Source organism: Callorhinus ursinus, unplaced genomic scaffold, assembly GCF_003265705.2.
Source record: "Callorhinus ursinus isolate GAN/ISIS: 27379988/994484 unplaced genomic scaffold, GSC_fseal_2.0 scaffold6, whole genome shotgun sequence".
Classification (NCBI taxonomy): domain Eukaryota; kingdom Metazoa; phylum Chordata; class Mammalia; order Carnivora; family Otariidae; genus Callorhinus; species Callorhinus ursinus.
The window spans coordinates 45,203,908-45,224,201 of record NW_027397068.1 but is presented as its reverse complement, the minus strand read 5'-3'; the positions used below and the strand labels follow the sequence as shown (position 1 = coordinate 45,224,201).

Genomic DNA, 20,294 nt, shown 5'->3' with positions numbered 1-20,294 from the left:
CATCATGGAAGCAGTGGAAATCAGAAGCATGGTATTTTACAAAATGAGTTAATTCAAAAGTATAAAAATTTTCGCTGATGAAACCTATCACTACTCTATTTCAAATGCCGCACAGTCATCGCTTACAGAGCTCCCTCTGATGCTTCCACGCTATGGTATTTTTCTGTGCCTGTTTATACGAAGTGCCTGGATGTTTGTAGCATATTTCATTTCAACAAGAGATGTTACTATACCCGATAGGATTTCCTTTTGAGAAAAAAAAATCTGGTAATTTTGCATTTATTATAATGAAGGAGAATTCTTAGAAGAAATTGATCTGTGCCTAAAAGACGAAGTTTATGGTGGGCAATTCATTGAAAACTAATTTGAGAGGAATATTTCAAAACCTAATTGACTAAACATGTAATATGTGATTAGCTTATATTGGATACCATGTAAAGAAAAGAAAAGAAAAAAGTAATGAATTATAGTGAAAATTTTCCTACTGTCCAGACTTGATGAAGGTCCTGACATTTTCTAAGTCATTGGCCCTAAGGGTGGCTGACACATATCTAAAATATTAGAATAAGAAAAGGCAGTATATAATTACTAGGATAGTGAATAAAAATTACTAGAACAGTGAATAAAGTTGAAGACGTGATGTCAGAATGGCTAAAGCGACATGGTGTAAATATATCTTGAGATTCATGGGAGAGCAGATAAACTTCATAAAATCTTAGATTCTTGGGAATATTCAAGAGGGATTTAATTTGTTCTGTATAGATTCTAAAGTACAATACTCACTAATAGTTTGAAGCTCTATGGTGAGGGATATAAGCTGATTATAAGGAAGAACTTTGTAATTGTAGGGCTGTTGAAACTTAGTATGAGCTATTCCAGGAGGTAGTAAAACTACAATTAGTGGAAGTATCCGAGCATAATCTGGATAAGCACTTGTGAGAGCTGTAGAAGATGTTTAAGCATGAGGCTGAATACATTTTAAGATCCTTTCAGCCCTGAGAAATGCCTCTGTAACTGAGTAAGAAAAGACAACATAGAAGCTAAGCACTATACTATTTCAGAGTTGAGAGAGGCCCGCATCGTCTGGACTGTTCGGTGAAATCATTAAGGAAGATTTGATTGAGTCTTTGAAGGATCTGTAGGACATGAATAGAAATGATACGTGAGCATGGTTATCGCTGCAGGTTAGTGCGTGTGCGGGTGCGGTAGGAACGTCAGGAGAAGGGTCCTATTAAAGTGGAAGGTTCGCGGTGAGAAGCGGAGGTAGATACAGGTTTTGGTAGGGTTGGGACTAGGCCATGATGAAGACATACGCCAGAAAGAAGCTGCTGTTAGCAGTGCAGATTTCAAGTAGTAAGGGCTTGGGATTGGCCGGTGCTGGTGGAACCGAAAAATACCTGAGTAGTGAAGGAGAGGGACAGATGAAAGAAGTACCAGTTGACAGAATTGGGGAGGATGTGAGTGAAATGATCAAGTCAGCTTTCCAAATTTCCTCAAAAGTTTATTTTTTAAAGCCAGTCAGTGAATGTGTTTTCTCGTTTTCTGTCTTGGGACTGATTTGTCTGTTAGACCCATCTGTTTCCTTTTTTTTTCTTTCTTTCTTTCTATCTTCATAATTGCGTATAAGTTATCCTAGATAGGAATGAAAGGTGAGGGGACATTCCCCATTCCTTTTGGCTCTTTTAAGCTTTATTATTTTTTTTAAGATTTTATTTTATTTATTTGACACAGAGAGAGAGAGAGAGAGCACAAGCAGGGGGAGCGGCAGGCAGAGGGAGAGGGTGCCCGATGTGGGGCTCGATCCCAGGACCATGGGATCATGACTTGAGCCAAAGTCAGACACTTAACCGACTGAGCCACCCAGGCGCCCCTCTTTTGAGCTTTAATAAAAGATTGCCAAGACAGTTTGAAGCTTGTAGGTGGTTCTGATATCTACTGGAAGGCTACTGGTGCTTTTAGCCTTGGCTTCTTTTGTACCTTGCAGCTCGCAGAACGGGAGTAATGTCTGAGGGCAGTGTTAACCATGTCTCTGGTGCTTCTCTGATTTCTTGTCAACTAATAGATAAACACTAGCCTGCTATTTAATTCTAATTGTCTCTTTCTATTCTTACTTTAAGCAGTAGTGATTTTTTTTTCTGTGTATATGCTGATTTACAGTTATTTCTGTTTCACTTAAGAGACCATGTACCATTTGGTAGCTAAGGTATCACTCTTGGCAGTCTGCTGCTTTTCCTCAGGGCATTGGTTTATTTGAGTTCAGGGCATTATATTCTTCCTTCCTGGCTTCATACAAAGAGTTATGGGCTATTGATCTTGAAGCAGAATCATTGACCAAGTATCATGGATTGTAATGTTTATCTTTTATTTTCGGCATTTTGGGTGTATATGTATGTAAATGGTGATCATCAGAAAATTTAATCATATTTAATTTTTAGGATTGTTAAGTATCCCTGAGGTCATTTTAGTTGGCTTTCTGTGGCTTTCTGCCATAAAGAGTTCAATGCCTTGAAGATAGAGTGCATTCTTTTCCATCTTCAATAATTTATAAACTCTTGGGTTTGTTGTCTGCAGATTACATAATTGATTATAAATGAATAATGTGTGGAAAATACTTTATCTTACTTATCTATCCCTGGAGCATAACCGAAAGCTCGGCAGTCATAGAATCTCAAGGATTTCTTCCTATCGATATCTATAAATAACAATTTACTGCTTTTTCTGTGCAAGAATAATGCACTCTTCTCTTGTTCCTAAAGCTGCCCTTCGGTGTGTTTTCTAAGTGTGTCACATCCAACACTTTACAACTTTCCACTGACTTCCTGCAATCAGTGTACAATGTGGAGGCTCTGGTAGCAGGCTGGGTTTCTTCGTTATGAAAAGCAATCTGAATATAAAGATCTAATATTTATAAAATCATTTTATTATACGACAAAACATAGAAAATCACACAAAATAAGAACTACGGATGAATTTTCATAAGGTACACACCACACAGGACAAGAAAGGGACTTTGCCAGCCAGCCTATGGGCTCCTTCTGAGGGCTCAGTCCCAGCCACACCTGAGCCAGCTCCCTACCTCTGCAAGTAATGGTTTTCATAACTTTTAGCCCTTCTTTGTTTTTGCATAGTTTTTTCCCCCACTTACACATATATTCCTAAATGCTCTAAATTAGTCTTGTCTAATTAAAATAAGTTTTTTAAAGTCTCTTTTAATCTGTGGGTTTTTCCTCTGTCTCCCTTTCTTTTCCTCACAGTTTGTCTATTGAGGAGGAACCCAGACTGCTGACTGGTAGTTTTGCACTGTCTGCATTTTACCAATTGCATACAAATGCCCTCTTTGATTCAACACATTCTGAATTTTTCTGTAAATTGGCAGCCACATCCAGAGTCAAGTTTGATCCTTTGACAGTGCTGGAGGTGGTGCCTGGTATGATTACAGGAGGCACAAAATGTCTCTCTCTCTCTCTTTTTGAGGTCTTGATAGCCATTGATGCTTAATGCCTATATTCATTGTGCAGGCTGTAAATTGTGATACTCTAATTCAGTTAAAGAAGAGATACTTCTCATCTACCTTTCACCACCCAGTGACATACTTCATTAGGGAAAGGGAAGATAAATGCTCAAATCTTTGCTTTAGTTATTAGTTGTCAATATAATGAGTTGATTCCTTACCATTCTCCAAAGGTGACTGATTCTTCTTCTTATGAACTCGTGGACTTAAACATGTTTAATTGACTTCAGTTTGTTGTAATTATTACTATTATTACTACTATTAAAACTCAAACGGACCCATCTTTGGCTAGTGAGAAAACCTCTTCAGGTTGACTCCAGAGTTCTTTTGATACGACTTCAGTAGTTTTTGGTAGTTTCCTGCCATCTGATATTGTGAGGTGCTCCATCATCATTTCCTACATTTTCTTCTCTAGACCTGGTGTGCTGGTTTGGTTTAGAGAGAAATTGTATTTCAGGACCATGATGTGGTTTCTGAAGGGTACTCATTTTGTTAGACCTTTTCAGTGAACAGAACTAAGGGAAAATGCATATTTAAAGATAAAATATCTATGAGTTCTTATTTATATTTCAACTTCAAGCCTAAAGATTTTCAGTTAATGTTTTCTCTATTACAGCTTGTCAAGCTACGGGTTCTTTTCTCCATGCTACTATTCTTGGGTCTCAATAACACAGGAGAAGAGAGAATTAGAATACTCCATAATGCCTCATTTTTAAAATCTGATGTCATTTTGAATACTTGTACCATGTAACTCATAGCATATGACTATTGCATACTATACTCTCTCTCATATAGCCCTTATTTACTTAGTTCTGCAGGCAACTATGTTTTTAGTGATAACTATCAGTTTATATCTCTTATCTTCCCAGTAACTTTGGTTGTTTAAAAGTCATTTTCTGGTAGAGTGTTCATTGAATTAGCACATAGAATTAATATTCCCTGAGTTCTTGGATGTTGATAATAGTTTATATGTGCACTTGATTTTTTTTGTACCCTTGATCCTTTTTTTAAGATTTTATTTATTTGAGAGAGAGAGAGAGGGAGAGAGAGCGAGCATGAGCAGGGGGAGGGATAGAGGGAGGAGAGAATCTCAAGCGGACTCCACACCGCGTGAACCCCGACACAGAGCTCGATCTCACAGCTCTGAGATTATGACCTGAGTTGAAATCGAGAGTCGGATGCTTACCCAACTGAGCCACCCAGGCGCCCCTGGGCCCTTCTTAGGTCAGTTTTGCAGGATATAAAGTCCTTTGTTCACATTTTCTTTCCTGAATAACTTTAATATGCTACTTCATTTCATTCTGGCATAAAGCCTTGCTATCAAAGTCTGATAATATTTGTTTCCTCATAAGTCATCCCTCTGCTTTTTCTAGATAATCTAAGGATTTTTTCCTTTTTTTTTTTTTAAAGATTCTAATTTTATCAGAATATGTATCACTGTGGGTCATTCTAGGCTATGCTTCTCAGGTATGTGGTGTGTTCTTCCTTTGTGTATTTTTAAAACTTTTTTTTTTTTAATTTTCAGAAGGTGCTTTTAGTTATTATTTAAGTACTTTTTTTGTTTCCTTGCTTCTGTATGGACTTGTGTTATCTCTATGTTTGATCTTCTTTGCGTTTCATCATTAATAGTCACTATCTCTGGAATCTCCTTTTTCTTCTCTTTGTTTTAAATTAAAAGTCTCTTTTTCCCCCCACATTCTGTTTTGCTTAAGACATCATCTGTTGATTTTATTTACACTAGTTAATCATACTTCTGAAATGACTTTTTTCTTTCATTTCTAATGTTTCCTGAGTTCTGTCATCTTATTTATGAGTTTTATTAATTCAAATTTATATTATTCTTTCATGTCATGAATCATTTTCTTAATATGTTTTAGTATAGCTTGAAATATTAGGTTTCAGTTTTGATCTGTTTTATGGGCATATTTTCCTGGCTTACTTTCAGAGACTCTGGGGTTTATACTCTGCTCTTTATTCTGTTTTAAACTTATAATAACTTTATGTTGGACTTGACCTTATACTTTTAAGTTGTTCATTTTTATGTGAAATATATTGTCTTGAAATTTTAAAATGGGATGTGGAGTTCAGGAAAACTTTTCTGATTTCAAGAATCGTCTTTTGTTCCTGTGAGTTATGTTTAAAAATATGGCCACTTGCTTTCTCGGATTTCTTGATTTTGTTCTCATCTCTACTCTGTCTGGGCCTTTTCTTTCCTTACTTTCTCTTGTTGTTCTGTCTGTTTTTATGTGTCAGATTCAGAAAGACTGAAAAATTATCCCACTGCCACCAAGTTGCCAGAATCCCTGAAGTGTAATGCTTTAATTGTATTGGTCTCTTTGCTCTACCTAATTTTCCTCTTACTATGAATGGCATAGGTTTATCATTGTAAACTCACATGCTTTATATTCCTTATTTTCTCCAGTGCAATTTGATACAACCAGCCAATACTATTATTTATATTCCTCAGTTTGTCTAAAATTTTCTAAGGTCACAAATGCACAGTCACCCAGAACTTTACCTTCTATAGGTATTTGATTAGGAATATCTAATGGTAATATTTTGCATCTCTTTACTACATCATACTATGGACTAAAAATGTCTCTTTTACTACTGGCAATAGAGTTGCTATTGCCTATAAAATCTAACCAGATTTAGAGAACCAATTCTAGAAAACCCAGAACCAAAGCAGATCAGAAAACTCAGCTTTAAAAAATCTGTTCTTCTAGAAGCATTTCTGGTAACAAAATCAAGTATCTGTCAGTGTTCAAACGTGAAAAGCATATGTATATGTGTGTACACACACACACACACACACCCTTTCTTTTATTCCTAAAAGGATTTACTGCAAGGAACTGGTTTATGTGATTGTGGGGCTGGCTAGGCAAGTCTGAAGTCTGCAGCTCAAACCCTTGGGAGGGGCAGGCTTCTGTATTCAGGCACAAATTCAAGTTGCTGTTTATAGGTGGAATTTCTTCAACTTCAGGGGAGCCTCAGCTCTGATTTTAAAACATTTTAACTAATTGAATCAAGTCCACCCAGATTATCTAGGATAATCTCCCTTACTTAGTGTCAATTGGTTATAGACTTCAATTCCATCTTCAGAATCCCTTTACAGGGACACCTAGTTTGATTGAATAACTTGGGACTGTAGTGTAGACAAGTTGAATTATCAAAAGACCATCACAGTTAATAACTTTTATTTGCTTATATATTGTGTTGATTATTATCTTCATTATATTGCTGTTACCAGGATTTGCAATGAGAACTTTTATACAGTTAGTCTCATTAATATTCTCAGCATCTTTGTTGCATAGCAGGTACAAATAGATAACCCCAGTTTTAAATAAAAAGGTGGAGATGTGAGAAATAATGAGAACTGTGAAGCTACTAAATGGTTGTTTCAGGACTGGAACCTAGGTATCATCCTCCATCAGGTGCAGTTCAGTCCACTTTTTCATGCTCTCTGTGTCACTCCTTGTACCTACAACACTGCGGAGACACCTATGCTCTGTAGGTTAAAACTCTTTTTCTTGTTTAATAGCTGAATTTACATTTTTTACACTTGGGTAATGATCGATTCTCATAATCTGTTATCCCCAGCACATTTTTACTCTGCTTTTTAATCAGAATTATTTTTGCCACCTCTCTTTCTTTTTCTGTGTCAAATATCATTCAGCTTGTTCAGTCCTTTCATTGCCAAATAGTAAATGTGTTGACCAACTTAGTATTGTCATTTTAGTGTAATTTTCCTCAAAGAACACTATGTTCTTATTAAATGCTTAATCTGTTGAAATAAATATAATAATTTCTAGTGGATATAAATAAGTGCTTTTCTCAAATCAGTAAGATGTTTCTAATTTTAGAAATGTCTAGATTTCTAAGCCTTTAATTTTGCCATAAAACATTTTGTGTTTCTAAAATTCTTGGTTTAATTGTTCAGTAATAATAATAATAGCTCATGAGAAAGAAAAAAAACATTCATATGGTAGACAAGCCCTGGTAAGGAATCCTCAGTTCCTTGGCATTAATTTGGCTGGATTGTTGTATGATTTACTTCAACCTTACTTAATTATATTGTGCAAATTTACTTTGGGTTTAGTTTTGGACAAAAGGGCAAGTACTGACAAATCATATGCCATTCTGTTAGTCCTCTTAATATATTCAACAGGAACCTAAATATCAAATGTAGGGAAACAGTCTCTTAACAGTTTCTCTGACTCCAAGAGGATGGAGGGATCATATATCATCATGTGCCCGAGAAAGGCAGTGAAAAATAAATAAACCGATAAATGTAATTTAATATTTTCTTCAAGTCAACAGAGTGAAATAATCCCTGCAAGTATTCTAAGAGCCACATTATTTAATTTTAAATTAAGTTGGATTAATTCTATTACTCAAGCTTTGAAAAGAAAAGCTGAGATAAACTGTATCATATTTTAACTGTACTATATTAACTTTTAGGAGTTCAAGCTGAAAGTAATATAAAACCAAGTGTTTTATGTCCCTTAACAGGAAGTCCGAGAAAGAAAGGGGCTCTAGGAGTTGTTGATACCATTTCAGACACTTGATGAAGAACCTGATTGTGTCTTCCTCCCTGATGTGCCGTCCTCTATGTGTCCACCTTTCCCTCACATTGGGTTCTTTCACATCGACAAGGCCGCTCTTCTAGTTTTAGGCATAACATGGAGAAAAAGAAAAGAGGACCCACTGTGTCTTCTCTAGAAGTGTGAAAGCCTTTCTGGAAGGGAATTGGGCCTGTTTTTGTCGAATCTCATTGGCCAGAGTCAGGGTACCCACCCATTTTTATAACTTTCACTATGATTAAGAATAGGACTTCCATGATTGTTTTCTACCAGTGTGTCTCAAGCTGTAATGTCTTGATGCATAACCTAGGGATCTTGTGAAAATGTAGATTTTGATTCAGTAGGTCTACAGTGATCTCTAGACTTAGGCTTTGTAACAATTTGACAGGTGATTCTGATGCTGCTGGTCTGTAGATCAGCAAGGGCTTTGATTAATAACCTGGGTATTATAGATGTTGAAAATTAACCAATATTATCACTGCACTACTTTAAGCCGGGTACCGAACTTGTCAAATAAACACTGCATATGGCCTGCATGAGGGAGCTTACTTAAATAGAGGAGTAATAACTCAGAGACTCTAATGACAAGTCTCAGCAACCTGTATGGAGACACAGCAAATTAGAAAACATGGTGAGGCTATGAGAAGTGGGGGAGTGAAAAAGGCAGTGTTAGGTTATAATCCTTGGATCATATAATTTTTGTGGTTCATTTCTCAGTATTTCTCAGAGTTGGGGATATTTACAGTGGCAAAATCATATAAAAAACTCAAAGCAGGATAAAGAGCCTGGAGCTGAAGAATGTAAAAGCAGAAAACTATATGCAAACACTGCTGTGTAAGGGAGAAATTTAACATGACTTCTTTCTTCCTTCATAGTGCCGCCCACTCTGCTAAATTGATAGCTTCTAGTCAGGCAAAGACTATTATTTTGGATTATAAAGGAAAAGTTATTATTTTTACTTCTGAAATGTACATGTCATCATTTGCTACTTTTAACTATAATGCATTACTGGAAGCTGAGTAAATAATGCAATGTCTAGTAGAGTAGATTATATTTCTCTTTGGTACAAAGGCGAAGGCTTTACAACAAATAATCAATTCATTGGACTGGACCTATAATATAAATGGGAAAAAAAAGCAACTTTGGCTTAGTTTAGAGGAAATACTGCTGGATTTTGTGTCATTAAACCTGGTTTAGAGTTTTAATCCTGCTACTAACAGGCTACATATCACATTTCTAACCTTTCTGAATCCTGATTTTATCATCTTTAAGTGGAAATAACTGTCACATAGGTTTTTGTGAGATAGCAGTGACAGAACCAAGATAATAGCCTATATACGATCAGGTACATGGTGGAGGCACTTACTAAATGATTATTGAAGATAAGCCTGAATATTATGAGGGTGTAATGGTATGATGAATGGTTATTGTTATTTCAAGGGATAAATAGCATGTATGTCGGGAGCGCCTGGGTGGCTCAGTTGTTAAGCGTCTGCCTTCGGCTCAGGTCATGATCCCAGGGTCCTGGGATGGAGCCCCGCATCGGGCTCCCTGCTCTGCAGGAAGCTTGCTTCTCCCTCTCCCACTCCTCCTGCTTGTGTTCCCTCTCTCGCTGTGTCTCTCTCTGTCAAATAAATAAAATCTTAAAAAAAAAATAGCATGTATGTCGACTGTGCTCTTTAATTATATAAACAATGTATATCCTATATAAGCATATATATTTTGTGCTTATGTTAGCATATTACTAAATACAAATACAAACATAATGTAATGTAATCACCTTTGTGTACTCCTGGATCTCCTTAAGCAGGCCCCTCAATGTCTTTTAAGTTGAGGTATTGTTCAGAAATAGCTTAGCATAAGTGATCTCCAGATGCCTTTGAGATTCTATGTTTATGTAGCTTCCCTTTATTATTACTTTTAATTAATGATTAGTATGTTTTGTTATAATAATTTACAAAAGCCTAAGGAGGGCTTACATGATTCTTGTCTCTAAAAACAGCAGTGAATTTATTCATTTTAACCAAGAACTTGAGCAACTCAATAAATAGAGATAATATATATGATGGCAGGGAAGAAAAATATGTATGTAATAAGACTTGAAACCCTCCCTTTAGGGTGATTTCAGTATACCAAGAGGGAAAAAATATATATATCTATATCTGTATCTATCTATATATGATATGATATGAGAAGTGGGGGAGATATCTTTCTCTCCCTTATGTATATCTATATATACTATATAGATACATAGTAACTTTTATAGGGAGAGATATATAGAGATTTCCCCACTTCTCATATCATATCATACACACACACACACACACACACACACATATATAGAGAGAGTGAATATATTAGAAGAGATTCAAGATAGAAAAGCCAGTCATTGAGGCTTTGATGGCTGGTTGTAATGTAAGGGTCAAGTGAGGTCTCATTGAAAATGCAGGAAGGGAAAAATGAAGGGGGGGAAATCAGAGGGGGAGACGAACCATGAGAGACTGTGGACTCTGAGAAACAAACTGAGGGTTTTAGAGGGGAGGGGGGTGGGGGGACGGGTTAGCCTGGTGATGGGTATTAAGGAGGGCACGTACTGAATGGAGCACTGGGTGTTATACGCAAACAATGAATCATGGAACACTACATCAAAAACTAATGATGTAATGTATGGTGACTAACATAATAAAAAAAATGCAGAGAGTTAAAGAAATGGGAGAATCACATGGTTAGCTGTGGTTCTAGAGGAAACCGTCATAGCATGGGAACTTGGATATTCTAAGGTCGTAAAAGAGGCTGTTGGGCATCACTGAGGCCAGGGTGAGTTTGGGGATCGCTGAGAATATTCACAGGACTACGCTGGAGAGAACACTTTTGCCTGGTAGATCACTGTGATGGGAATGATACTTGGGCATGCTGGGAATTCCAGAAGTTGAGAGGTTGGTGAGTGGGATTGTAGAGGAATGTAGGTCCGCAAGGGACGAACTGGATAATGGTGGCCTTTCCTAAAGGAGAGTAAGACCAGAGAAGAAAATATGCCCTCCGTTAAAGAAAAGTTTGGAGAAGGTGGTATCGTGAGATGAATGGCAATTAAGATGGAAAGATGAAATAATGATGACTGAGAGAGAGAATCTCTTCATAAGAGAAGATGGGCTTTTGAAAGGCATGGAGTTAAAAGACGTGGGTGTGTGTGTGCACACACAAGGTAATTCAGAAGGAGGGTGGCCAAGGGCCTTGGCTGGTCTTGCAGAAGAGCTGAGAAATATAAATGGCAGAGAGGAAGGTGGTGGAAGGTTGAGGCCAACACTGGAGGGATAAGTTAGAGGAAGAGGAAGTGAGAGATGTACAGGTATAAAGAGTGCCTTCCAGTTAGAAAGATTGTATCAAATGATGTAATCATTGAAAAAAGGGCAGCCTGAAATTTGCATATGTAATGGGTTTTTGTTTGGTTCGCAGGGAAAAAGAATCTAGACTTGATTTAATGGATTTTTATCTTAAGACTTCTAAATATAAGCTGCATATATAAGCATTTGCTTATATGCTTAATGAAGAGAAAATACAATATAAGCATTTTGTCTTCATTATTATCCAGGAGAATGATCAGAGATCTTGGTGCAAAAATCATGGAATAGGTGGGTAAGGAAAGAGTTAACAAAAAGCTGAATGAATAAGGGGCGCCTGGGTGGCTCAGTTCTTAAGAGTCGGCCTTAGGGTCAGGTCATGATCCCAGGGGCCTGGAATAGAGGCCCAGGGATCGAACCCCAGGTCATTGGGCTCCCTGCTCCGCGGGAATTCTGCTTCTCCCTCTCCCACTCCCCCTGCTTGTGTTCCCTCTCTTGCTGTCTCTCTCTCTCTCTCTCTGTCAAAATAAATAAATAAAATCTTTAAAAAAAATGCTGAAGGAATAAAATACAGTAAAATCATAGTTGGGACTTTGTGTCCTTAGGTATATATGTATGCGTATACATACCCATACATGCATATATACTACATAGTACGCACAGATACATCATTTCAGATGTGGTGAAAAGAGATTACAGATACAGTGGATTTTAGGATTTAAAGTTACTAAAGTAGTAGAATGATCCTTTTATTATTTACTCTTTTAAAAAATACAAAGTGCTTCAGCCATGAAAAAATCATAGGAAACAATAAGATGATCACTAATGTACCCACCAAATTTAAAAGAAGTTGACATTTTGCATTTTTATTACATACACTAATTTTTTTTAAGGAATTTTATTTGAGGTTTTAACATGTATACATGTATTTCACATCAGCGGAATAATGGAGCTGGTTGTGATTGCTATTGCTAATTTTTCAGTAATTTTAGGAGCCAAACGATATTACATTGGTAATGGGAAAGTGGCCATAGTGGGAGTATTTACACCACAGAAATTGAAACATGATACAAATCAACACTTTATATTTTTGGTTAGGAACGAGTTGTTCAGCATTTTACCAGCACACTGCTGGTCTTAATTTGCATAAACTTTTACACTGTATTTTGTTGGATGGCCAAATCTCAGTCTATTCAGGAAAATTTGGATCTTTCCCATTGAACTGTTCTTATATTGAAATGATTCTGAGTTCAGCATTCTTGTACATTATCTCTTTGATCACATATGCAAAAGTGATTCATTCAGATGTAGAAACATAGAAGTGAACTTTTGGGTGCTAGGGTATATACATCTTCAGATTTACTAGATAGTAACAAATTATCTTCTAAAATGACTGTAATATTTTATACTTCCATTTGTAATTTTAGGGCTTTTGTTTCCCACATCTAGTAGTATGAGATGATCTTTAAGTAGTATGAAAGGATACCAGGATACTTAGCATTTCACCAACAAGAGTTGAGGTTGAGGATCATGACCGGTTCTTTCTCATAGTTATGACTTTTCTTTTGCCCTTTGTGCTGTCTTTGACATACAGACGTTTTAAAATTAAGGTTGAGGATTTCTTTTCATGGTTATTAGACATATACATTTTCTCTTTTTATAGCCTGTCCACTTTTTGATAGGGTTGTTTGTCTTTTTTCTTATTGAACTGTAGAAGATCTTTACATAACCTGGCTATTTATCTTTTGATGGATTATTTCCATGACAAATATCTTATCACAGTTCGTAGCTTTTCTTTTTCACTTTATTTATGATGTCTTTCAACATATAGAAGTTAATAAATTTTATTATAGTTGAATTTTTCAACCATTTCCTTTATAGCTTATACTTACTGGTCTTGTGTGAGGTACCCTGATGTCATAAATATGCTTTTCAGTATTTCATTTTGAAAGTTGACATATATGCTATTAACATTTAGGTCCTTTTGATTACTTCTCTTAAACGGTATAAATTGGCTGTCATTAATGCCAAAGAGATAAGTTTGCAAAGAGTACAGATTTTGGTTTGACTCTAAATTATCCATCAGTATTTTATTGTCATTCTGTGGCTGGTCACATGCTACACTTTTAGGATACAAAGGATGCATTGGGCATGGTCTTGGTCTTCTTATGGGGACAAACCTATTATATAGCACATGCTGTATAGAATAAGGGCTAAAAGAAGCTGGGAAAAGGAATTATGTGCCGTGGGGACATTAACTGTTCTGTTAATTCATATGCTCTGAGCCAGTAACAATTTTATGGAAAATAGTAGTAATGTATAATGTCAGTGCTATACCCCTAAAGAATACCAGTGTTTATTTCCATGCTTTTTTTGGGTTGAATGACAATGGAAAAGATTTGTGGGGCTACATAGACATTTTCCTCCTAATTTAGGAACAAGAATAATTTATTACAGATATCGGTTGCTAAGATGCTTTAGATTTATGGAAATGTTAAGAACCTGTTTTTTAAAGATTGGTTTCTGCTTGCAGAGACGAAATGGAGAAGATATACCAGTAGCCCAGACTAAGAATATCAATCACAGAAGATTTGCTGCTTCCTTTAGATTGCAGGAAGTGACAAAAACTGACCAGGATTTGTATCGCTGTGTAACGCAGTCAGAACGAGGCTCCGGTGTGTCCAATTTCGCTCAACTTATTGTAAGAGGTAAAGTTGCTTTCACTTCGTGAAATTGCTTGGCTTGGTTAGAACAAAGCAACCTTGTAGATATTTTGATTGATTTTTAAACCTGCTGCTCTTCATCGCAAGTCACTGAAAAATTATATCATATAAAGGTTCTGCTAATGTCTCAAAGTAAAATAAGACTGTTGTACACGTGTCGAACAAGGTTTCAACAAGTGTTTTCCATAGAAAGGAATGTATTTTAAAAAGCTCTAATAGGGCTAACCGTGTAGAACACTTTATTCCATTTTGCCACCATCTAGTTTTGCATTTTAATTTTAGACTTGCTTTTCCTGTTTAAAATAGCTCCACAGATACCACTTTTGTTCTTCAAAGCATTGTGGCCATGAGGTCAAGGTCAGAGTTTCTATCCCCATGGAGATCTGTAAAGGTTAACGGTATCAAAACCCAGTAGTGGTGGATGTTCACCAGTTCTGGCCCCCAGAGGATCTTAGAAAGTTAGACATGCTAAGTGGCCTTGCTATAGCTTAGCTTGAGAAGTACAAGTGCACAATGTGTGTTAAATTCATTCAAAATTTACTGGGTCCCTGATATTATGAAACATATACACCAAATATATACACTGTCCCAGTTTGTGGAGATAAAGTTGTAAATAAAATACAAAGTCCCTGACCACGTAGAGCTCAACACTGAGGTGTATTAGGCACACTATATAGAAAAATATTGAAAATGTATCAAATTATGATATGTGTTATGAAGAAACTGATTAATATTTTTGTTAGGGTGATCTGGAAGACCTCTTTGAGAGGGGGCAGGTGACCTGAAGCCTTAAAAATGAGGAATTGGGTGCCTGGGTGGCTGAGTCCGTTAATGATTTCTCTTTGGCTCAGGTCCTGATCCCAGGGTCCTGGGATCGAGTCCCACATTAAGCTCCCTGCTTGGCAGGGAGTCTGCTTCTCTGCCCCTCCCCTGGCTCATGTGCATTCTCTCTTGCTTGCTCACTCTCTTTCTCTCTCAAATAAATAAGATCTTTAAAAAAAAAATAAATGAGGGATCTATTTCCTATGTGAAAATTTAGAGGAAATACAGATCTGTTGAGTAGACTGTAGCATCAATCAATAATGACACAAATGAAAATAATTATAAACCACCTAAGTCTCCTCAATTTTAGGAGATCCTAACAAGAATGTCTAACCTGAACTGAGATTTATCTGAGACATCAAGACAAGGTCCTTGTGAGTGAGCTTTGTTTGAGATAGGATCTGAAGGTTGAGAACCGTTGTCCAGGTGAGGGATGTGGATGTGGGGGCAGGGATAAGAGAAATAAATGCCCGCAGAAGTGCCAGGCAGAGGACAGGGCACGTGTTAGGGCCCAGAGGCTGGAAGAACATGAGAGACATCCATATTCAAGTTAATCTATTTTAAATGCTTGACGTCAAATGTCTTTTACATACATTATTTCATTTTAAGATTTACTTGATTTTAATACTTTAACCTTTAATGCTTTAGAGAGAAGAAAATTGAAATTCAGACTATATGATAATTGCCCAGAGCCACAAAAATCTAATAATTGACGGAACCAGAATTTAACCCTGTGTTTCTTGACTCCTGAGGCTGGGCTCCTTCTTTTCCACCACAGCTTTGTCTCACATTATCATGATTAAATAATGCCACTAGCCGTTTGTAATGCTTTTTGTCTTGAGAGATCCTATAGATCATTTTTTTTTTAAAAAGTTTATCTTTGTAGATTGGATATGACTCTGTAATAATAAGACTTCTCTCATGTCTCCAGAGTCAGCTCATATCATCTGCTTAAGTTCATGAAAGCACAGTCCCAGTTAATTGAGTACTAAGAAAACAGGATAGTATTTTAACGTTCAGTGCTCAGGCAGGGTTCAGTCAGAGAGATGATTTTTATGTTTGTAGATGGTTGTATTCTCATCTCTCTTGAGCCTGTTCCTGCCTCTTTCTCACCTGCGCCTACTTTGGAAAGCCTGAAGATGTCCTTGGGTAGTCTTCAGAGTGATTAATATGCTCTGGATACCGGAAGTTGGGTGTGCTCTTGAGTCATCATGCTCACTGATGTGTATGGTACTCTGCATTTGATGTGCAGGCGCTTAAAGAGCTGGTGGCTTTTCATAGTGCAGTTAGAATGCTTTTGAATACCATACAGTTATTTATATGTGTGTCTGTCTGTCTGCGTGTGCGTATGTCGATGTGTATATATACGCATATATACATATATACACTTTTTTTGAGGAAGTGGTCTTGTGGTGTATTCAACAGTTTGCAGAAAGCAGAGTTGAAACTTTTATCCAGGTGCTCCCTTTGAAAGATACATTTCCTTTTCTCGTAGAGCTGTTTTATATTTGTGTATTTTAGTTTTGTTTTGGCATTACCAGATCTCTCTTGTTTATCTGAATCAAAAAGTAGATTTTATCATTTTATCAAAGCTTGGTTTTCTTTACCTGGAGACAGATGTATCATGGCTGCTCTGAGAGTGTTACTTGTGGAATAAGTATTTCAATAAGATGTATAAATAGAGAATCTTTGGATTTCATAGAGAAGTTTGACTTTTTTTCTTTTCCTTTTTTAGAGTTCTGCCATTTAGCCTACATTTTGTTTCAGATCTTATATGGTTGGGTTAAAATACGATGGTGCTTTAAATCTTGCTATCCAGAGTCTGCCAACAATTTAGAAACATATTTTGATCGTTTTAGCAGTTTTATTTTCTTTTCAGCATATTTAGGTTGTTATATATCTAATACTTACAGGTAATACTTTGCTTGTTGTTTTATTTTGAAAACGAATATAAAGGAATAAATTTTCTTGTTTGTCTAGATAACCACAAAATAAATATTCTTAACCAAACAACCCACCCTTTGGGGTCGGCTGTCCTGGTGTTAAAACAGTGCTGAGAATTAACTATGGTGACAGGTCCTGTCTCTCATTGGCACTTCTTAAAGCTGACATCCTGTTACATCGATACAAAAGATGGTAATTTTAAAGGAAATTTTTGGGGCAGTGATATGAATAGTCTTTAATAAGAGCTGGCATAGTATTGCCTTTTGTCAAAAATGACCCAAGGGTAAGAGTGTATTAGTGCATTTTCTCCTAAACTGAAAGTGACAGGGCATGCTTAAGGCTCTTTCACTACTGTCCGTTACAAATGAAAATTTCACTGCAAAATTCTCGTGTTGAAGAGTATTGATCTCTGTGTTCCCACAGCCAGAAGAAGAAAAAAAAAGGTATGCTGAAACAGAATTTACTTTGTCATGACTTTAGCATTGCTTCCAGATCATTTTGAGTAACGATAATGTCTTCAGCTTGTGGAAGCCAATCTTTATTGACAAAAAGGATGAGATGAAGAGCAGATGTTTCTGTTCTTTGCTTCTACAAAATTGAAGTGTAAAAAATGTGAAATACAGGTTGAAATGCGCTTACAAGCTGAAAGCTGGAAGCCCTGACTTTGTAGCCTCAGTTGTGGTATAGATTCTCATCCTTTACCTGATTTGCAGTCTTCTCCGTTCTTTCCCGCCTCTACAAATCAAGGGTCCACTTACATTCCTGACTAACTGACCCACAGTAAAGGTCTCTGAAATGTTCTGTCTGCTGCAACTGACACTCAATTTCTATTCCTATTTGTTAGTTATGCTTTTCTATCTATTTTTTTATCAGTGAAACTCCAGTTACATTTTAAGTTATTTAATGTGCAAAACACAGTTTTTGTTTGTCTCTCTTGGTTTGATTTTTAAATTTTAGCACCACCAACTGTCAGCCATCATCAAAATGCTGTGGACATAAAAAGTATTCAGTTAATATTTTCATCTATTCTCCGTGAATACTAGCGACCTCTAGCTGTAGAGTCAGTAGGGTGGATGTCTGTCCCCAGCTTTACTCTGCATAGTAGGTGGACCTGTAAAACAAATTTTGGTGTTTAAAATGATAAGGGGTTTGGATTGTTGTTGATACTTCCCTTTGTAAGACAATAAAACTTAGCTTAAAGATAAGGGTAGTCAGTAGACTTTGTACCTGGAAGGTACAGATGTAGGCTTTAGGGTTGGTTCATTTAGTCATGAAAAATCCAGGTTCTTTCCAGTTCTCTCTGCAGTCCATAGTTTTGTCTTCTATCCTAAACTAGGGTCTCCTCACAGTCATCAGATAGCAGGGTACTTACATACTTCTTTGGACTCATTCACTTGGGGATAGAGAAGTTACTACCTTCCACAAGTATCAAAAATAGTATGGTTGCATGTGGAGAGACAACTGGACTATCCAGTAAAGAACATTTGTACATGGGATTCCAGAGCACAAGCAGTGTTATTCAGAGAGAGTTATTAATTCTATTCAGGTAAGATAGGAACTGAGGAAGTATTTTAAAAGAATGTACAAGTTAATTCTGAAGGATGTACAGTTTGGAATTTTGTTGTACAGGAGAAAGGTGTTATCCTAGTCAGGAGAAGTGTGGAGTGGGTGAATTTGGTGAATGGCAAGCTGTTTGGTGAATGGCAAGCTGTTTACTGGAATCACTTGCCCAATACCAGTTACCCGCTACACCGGGCAAGAAGGAAAGAAGTCCAAACTAACACTGCGTTTGCATTTGGACTTTTCAAGTTCTCCTATCGGAATCATTTGTGATTTTTGTTCCATAAGAGCCTGTCTGGTTTGTCTTTGTTTGTTACAGCACCTGCCACAGTATTTTTGCAAAGATGATCGATACTTCTCTAACAATTAATAACTAAAATTGTTTAGTTAAAGTCAGAATGATGGGGCTGACCCTGAAAGATAATGGGAATAGATGATGAGCCATGGGCCACCTCACCTACACATGGGATGGAGATTTCTGGCAACTGTTTTTTGTAGTGTCTGAATCAGGCTGTCTTCTCCTGTCTTCTCCTACAAACTAGTAAGGGTGACTTTAAGTTTGGCATGATTTTTTTTTTCATTTATTTCATGAAGTTTCATTTCATTTATTTCATTTCATTTTTTTTCATTTAAAAAATAATTTTTATTTGACCAATGTGTTCTACTCTAGTCTTTTTTTGTATAAAATGTTAAAAATCAGGTATGAATATTTCATTTTAATGTTTTTATATCAGAAGCAAGGACATTTGGGAAGTGGAAAACATGACATACTAATACTTTTGTTGGTTGGTGGTTAAAGGCCATGGACTTTCTAGCTTGAGTCCGTCAGCGTGCTGCTTAATACCACACGCTGTTGATTTTTAACTAGTTTTTAGGGCATGGCTGTCAGACTTATGCATTCATATAAAGATTCTTTTTCTTAATGGTGACTTGAAGATACCTTTTCTTTGCTTCTATTGTGAAAACTAGTCACCTTGACAGGAAATTTGGCGTTATCTGGGAGATACAAATATCTATATTTTATAAAATCTGAACTATAATGAAATCCAAGAACACATGAATTGACAACACACTCATTTTCCCCAACTGCCCCTATATAGTTAGGAAAGTACATGAAGTTGGTTGGTGGGGGGGGGAGGGGGTAACCAAATGTCTCAAATTTGTAGCCGACTCCAAATGTTGCATATTTTAAAATTTTACTTTGCTACCCTTCAGTATGATAAAAGAAACATTTGGAGTTTCCTCTCATTCATTGTGGCTACTTGTAATTCAGGTGATTCAATGTACAAGGTGTCTGGTACATTTTTAAATTCTAAATGAGCAAAAGGATACTAGATGTCCTCATTTTAGGTAGTATATTATGATAGAGATTCTGTTCTATCCACTTTCGTACACCATTATTTCAAATACCTTTTCCTATTAATTTCCTCTTTTGAGTTTTCTTCAGCTACTTCATGAAAATGGCAGCGTGAGGGGCTTGTTTTGCCCACGTGGTTATTTTCATGTTATTTATTTTGTTTTAAAAATAAAAAGGCAATCAGAGTTCTTTCCCAGGGGAGTTTTGAATGTATTTTCATAGGTGATTCATGTGTAGAGCTCTACATAATGTTTAGCAGTTGAGGTGCTGGTCACTCACTGTGTAGTGAATCTTTGGGGAGTTTGCTTTTGTTGGAGCTTACTTCTTAAGAATCTGAGAAGGATCAAAGAGGAAGCAGGAAGATTTGCATGCCAAATAATTCTTTCTGTGAACCCCAGGGAATTTGATTTCAGAGCACTGTTCCTAGGCCTATATTTTGCTTCTGAGTCTCTCAAT

At 36.6% G+C, this 20,294-nt stretch overlaps 1 protein-coding gene across 5 annotated transcripts in view; it reads left to right on the top strand.

Annotated features, from left to right (window-relative positions):
* The window catches only part of PTPRK (protein tyrosine phosphatase receptor type K), a 552,323-nt gene that overhangs the window by 286,378 nt on the left and 245,651 nt on the right, over nucleotides 1–20,294 (top strand). For all 5 annotated transcript variants that reach the window (XM_025865334.2, XM_073893909.1, XM_073893908.1 and 2 more), the window contains exon 6: nucleotides 13,966–14,140. In XM_025865334.2, coding sequence (XP_025721119.1) covers nucleotides 13,966–14,140 — 175 coding nt within the window. The remainder of the gene's footprint in view (nucleotides 1–13,965; nucleotides 14,141–20,294) is intronic.